General features: G+C 30.3%; 1 protein-coding gene across 1 annotated transcript in view; it reads left to right on the top strand.

Moving 5' to 3' along the window:
• The first annotated feature begins 562 nt into the window (after positions 1-562).
• LOC112461235 (endoplasmic reticulum aminopeptidase 1-like) overlaps positions 563-1727 on the top strand; it is a 1860-nt gene continuing 695 nt past the window's right edge. Inside the window, exons 1-2 of the mRNA XM_025026402.1 lie at positions 563-1042; positions 1473-1725. Coding sequence (XP_024882170.1) covers positions 576-1042; positions 1473-1725 — 720 coding nt within the window. The 5' untranslated portion in view covers positions 563-575. The remainder of the gene's footprint in view (positions 1043-1472; positions 1726-1727) is intronic.

A 1727-nucleotide genomic window follows, 5' to 3' on the forward strand; every position in this document is an offset into this window, starting at 1 on the left:
GAAATTTAATAACCAAAATTAATAAACATTAAATAGATATTAGGCGAAAATATATTAGGACGCAAATGAAACACAAGGAACAAATTTATTTTTTGCTTTTTTTACAAACAACTGCTAACCGATAATTAAATAATTCAAATTTTATTAACAAAATGTATTTACGTTTTTTCTTCTAATGACGAAATATTTATTGCTGTCAAATGTACATACACACGTCATTTACAATTAGATGCCCAAAGTCCTTTTCAAAACCTGATTAAATTAATTTTTTTTAATTCTTAAAAAATATAAAAGTAACAGAATAAATTACTTGCGAGTACATCGAGATATATCCAATGTTATATATAAAAAAATATTCATTATTTTGCCCGAAGTAAATCTCCTATATAGTTTTCGTGATAAAAGTTGGAATTATATTTTCTTCTTCTCCTTCTATTCTTTAGTCATTTCTATTTTCGTATCAAAATTAATATCAAATTACATTAATATGTAATATCTAATTACATTAAACTGAATTGTATTATTTGTTTTGTTCCAACGAAAAATTACAGACACCTAAGACGACGAGTACTAACATGGAAATCTTAAAATTGTTACTACATATCGGCCTAATATTGGCCACAATCACGGACTATATTATCGCTGATAAAACAAAATTTATCTATCGCTTACCCGTTAACGCAATACCAGTTGATTATAACATTAGTCTGATTATTCCGCATCTCAAAGAAGGCAATACTTTTCATGGTGAAACCAGTGTCACCGTCAACATTGTTTACGCATCCTTTTACATAAGCTTACACTCGCAAGAATTAGAAATAAATAAAACGGCGACAACGTTGATAAACGACTCTATAATCTATAAACCGACAGCACATACTTATGACGATGAAACGAATATATTGACGCTACATTTCGAGAATGAATTGTATCGCGGTAATTACACCCTAAACATGAAGTTTGCTGGTAATTTTTCTCAGAGTGGTGTTCTAGACAATGGTTTTATAAAAATTCCATACACAGATAAGAAAGGAAACAGGACGTAAGCAAACATTAAAAATATTAAAAATGTACTTATAACGTGCATACGTAAACGCTATTTGTTATTACCTTTATTTATTACTTCTATTTATTACTTTCTTTTACTTATTACTTTCGTCGTATATCAACTTATAACATACAAAGTTCGGCAAGACATTGCTTAAACATGTAGCTTTGTAATTATTAAAACTGTTTTCCATTATGTAAGTACAATTACAATAAAGTATTTGCAAGAAATGCATGATATCATGTTTAGAAGAATGTTTAATTTCAGTTAAAAATAAAACGGCATTTCTTTTTCTACTCTTAACAAAATAATTATTACGTATAATGTAATAATAAACGCAATAACTAGTGTTCTCTGAACTCTTGCGTCCTACTCGTCACGAGTGGTAGTCATTATTTAAAAAATTATAGGTTTAAAATTACAGGTTGGCCGCAACGTTTTTCTCGCCAAATAATGCCAGACGAATGTTTCCATGTTGGGACGAGCCAGCGATAAAAGCTTATTTCATGATCTCCGTGATGCATCGTCAAGAATACAGGGTATTGTCGAATTGGCCGATACGAGAGAAGTACAATGTAGAAAATGGCATGATGTGGACACACTTTGATCGCACTTTTACAATGTCCGCTTATCTCGTGGGAATTGTGATTGTATCTAATTTCGTTCGCATTGGAAACGC

Source organism: Temnothorax curvispinosus, unplaced genomic scaffold (genome assembly GCF_003070985.1).
Source record: "Temnothorax curvispinosus isolate PA1 unplaced genomic scaffold, ASM307098v1 QBEX01011186.1, whole genome shotgun sequence".
Classification (NCBI taxonomy): Eukaryota; Metazoa; Arthropoda; class Insecta; order Hymenoptera; family Formicidae; genus Temnothorax; species Temnothorax curvispinosus.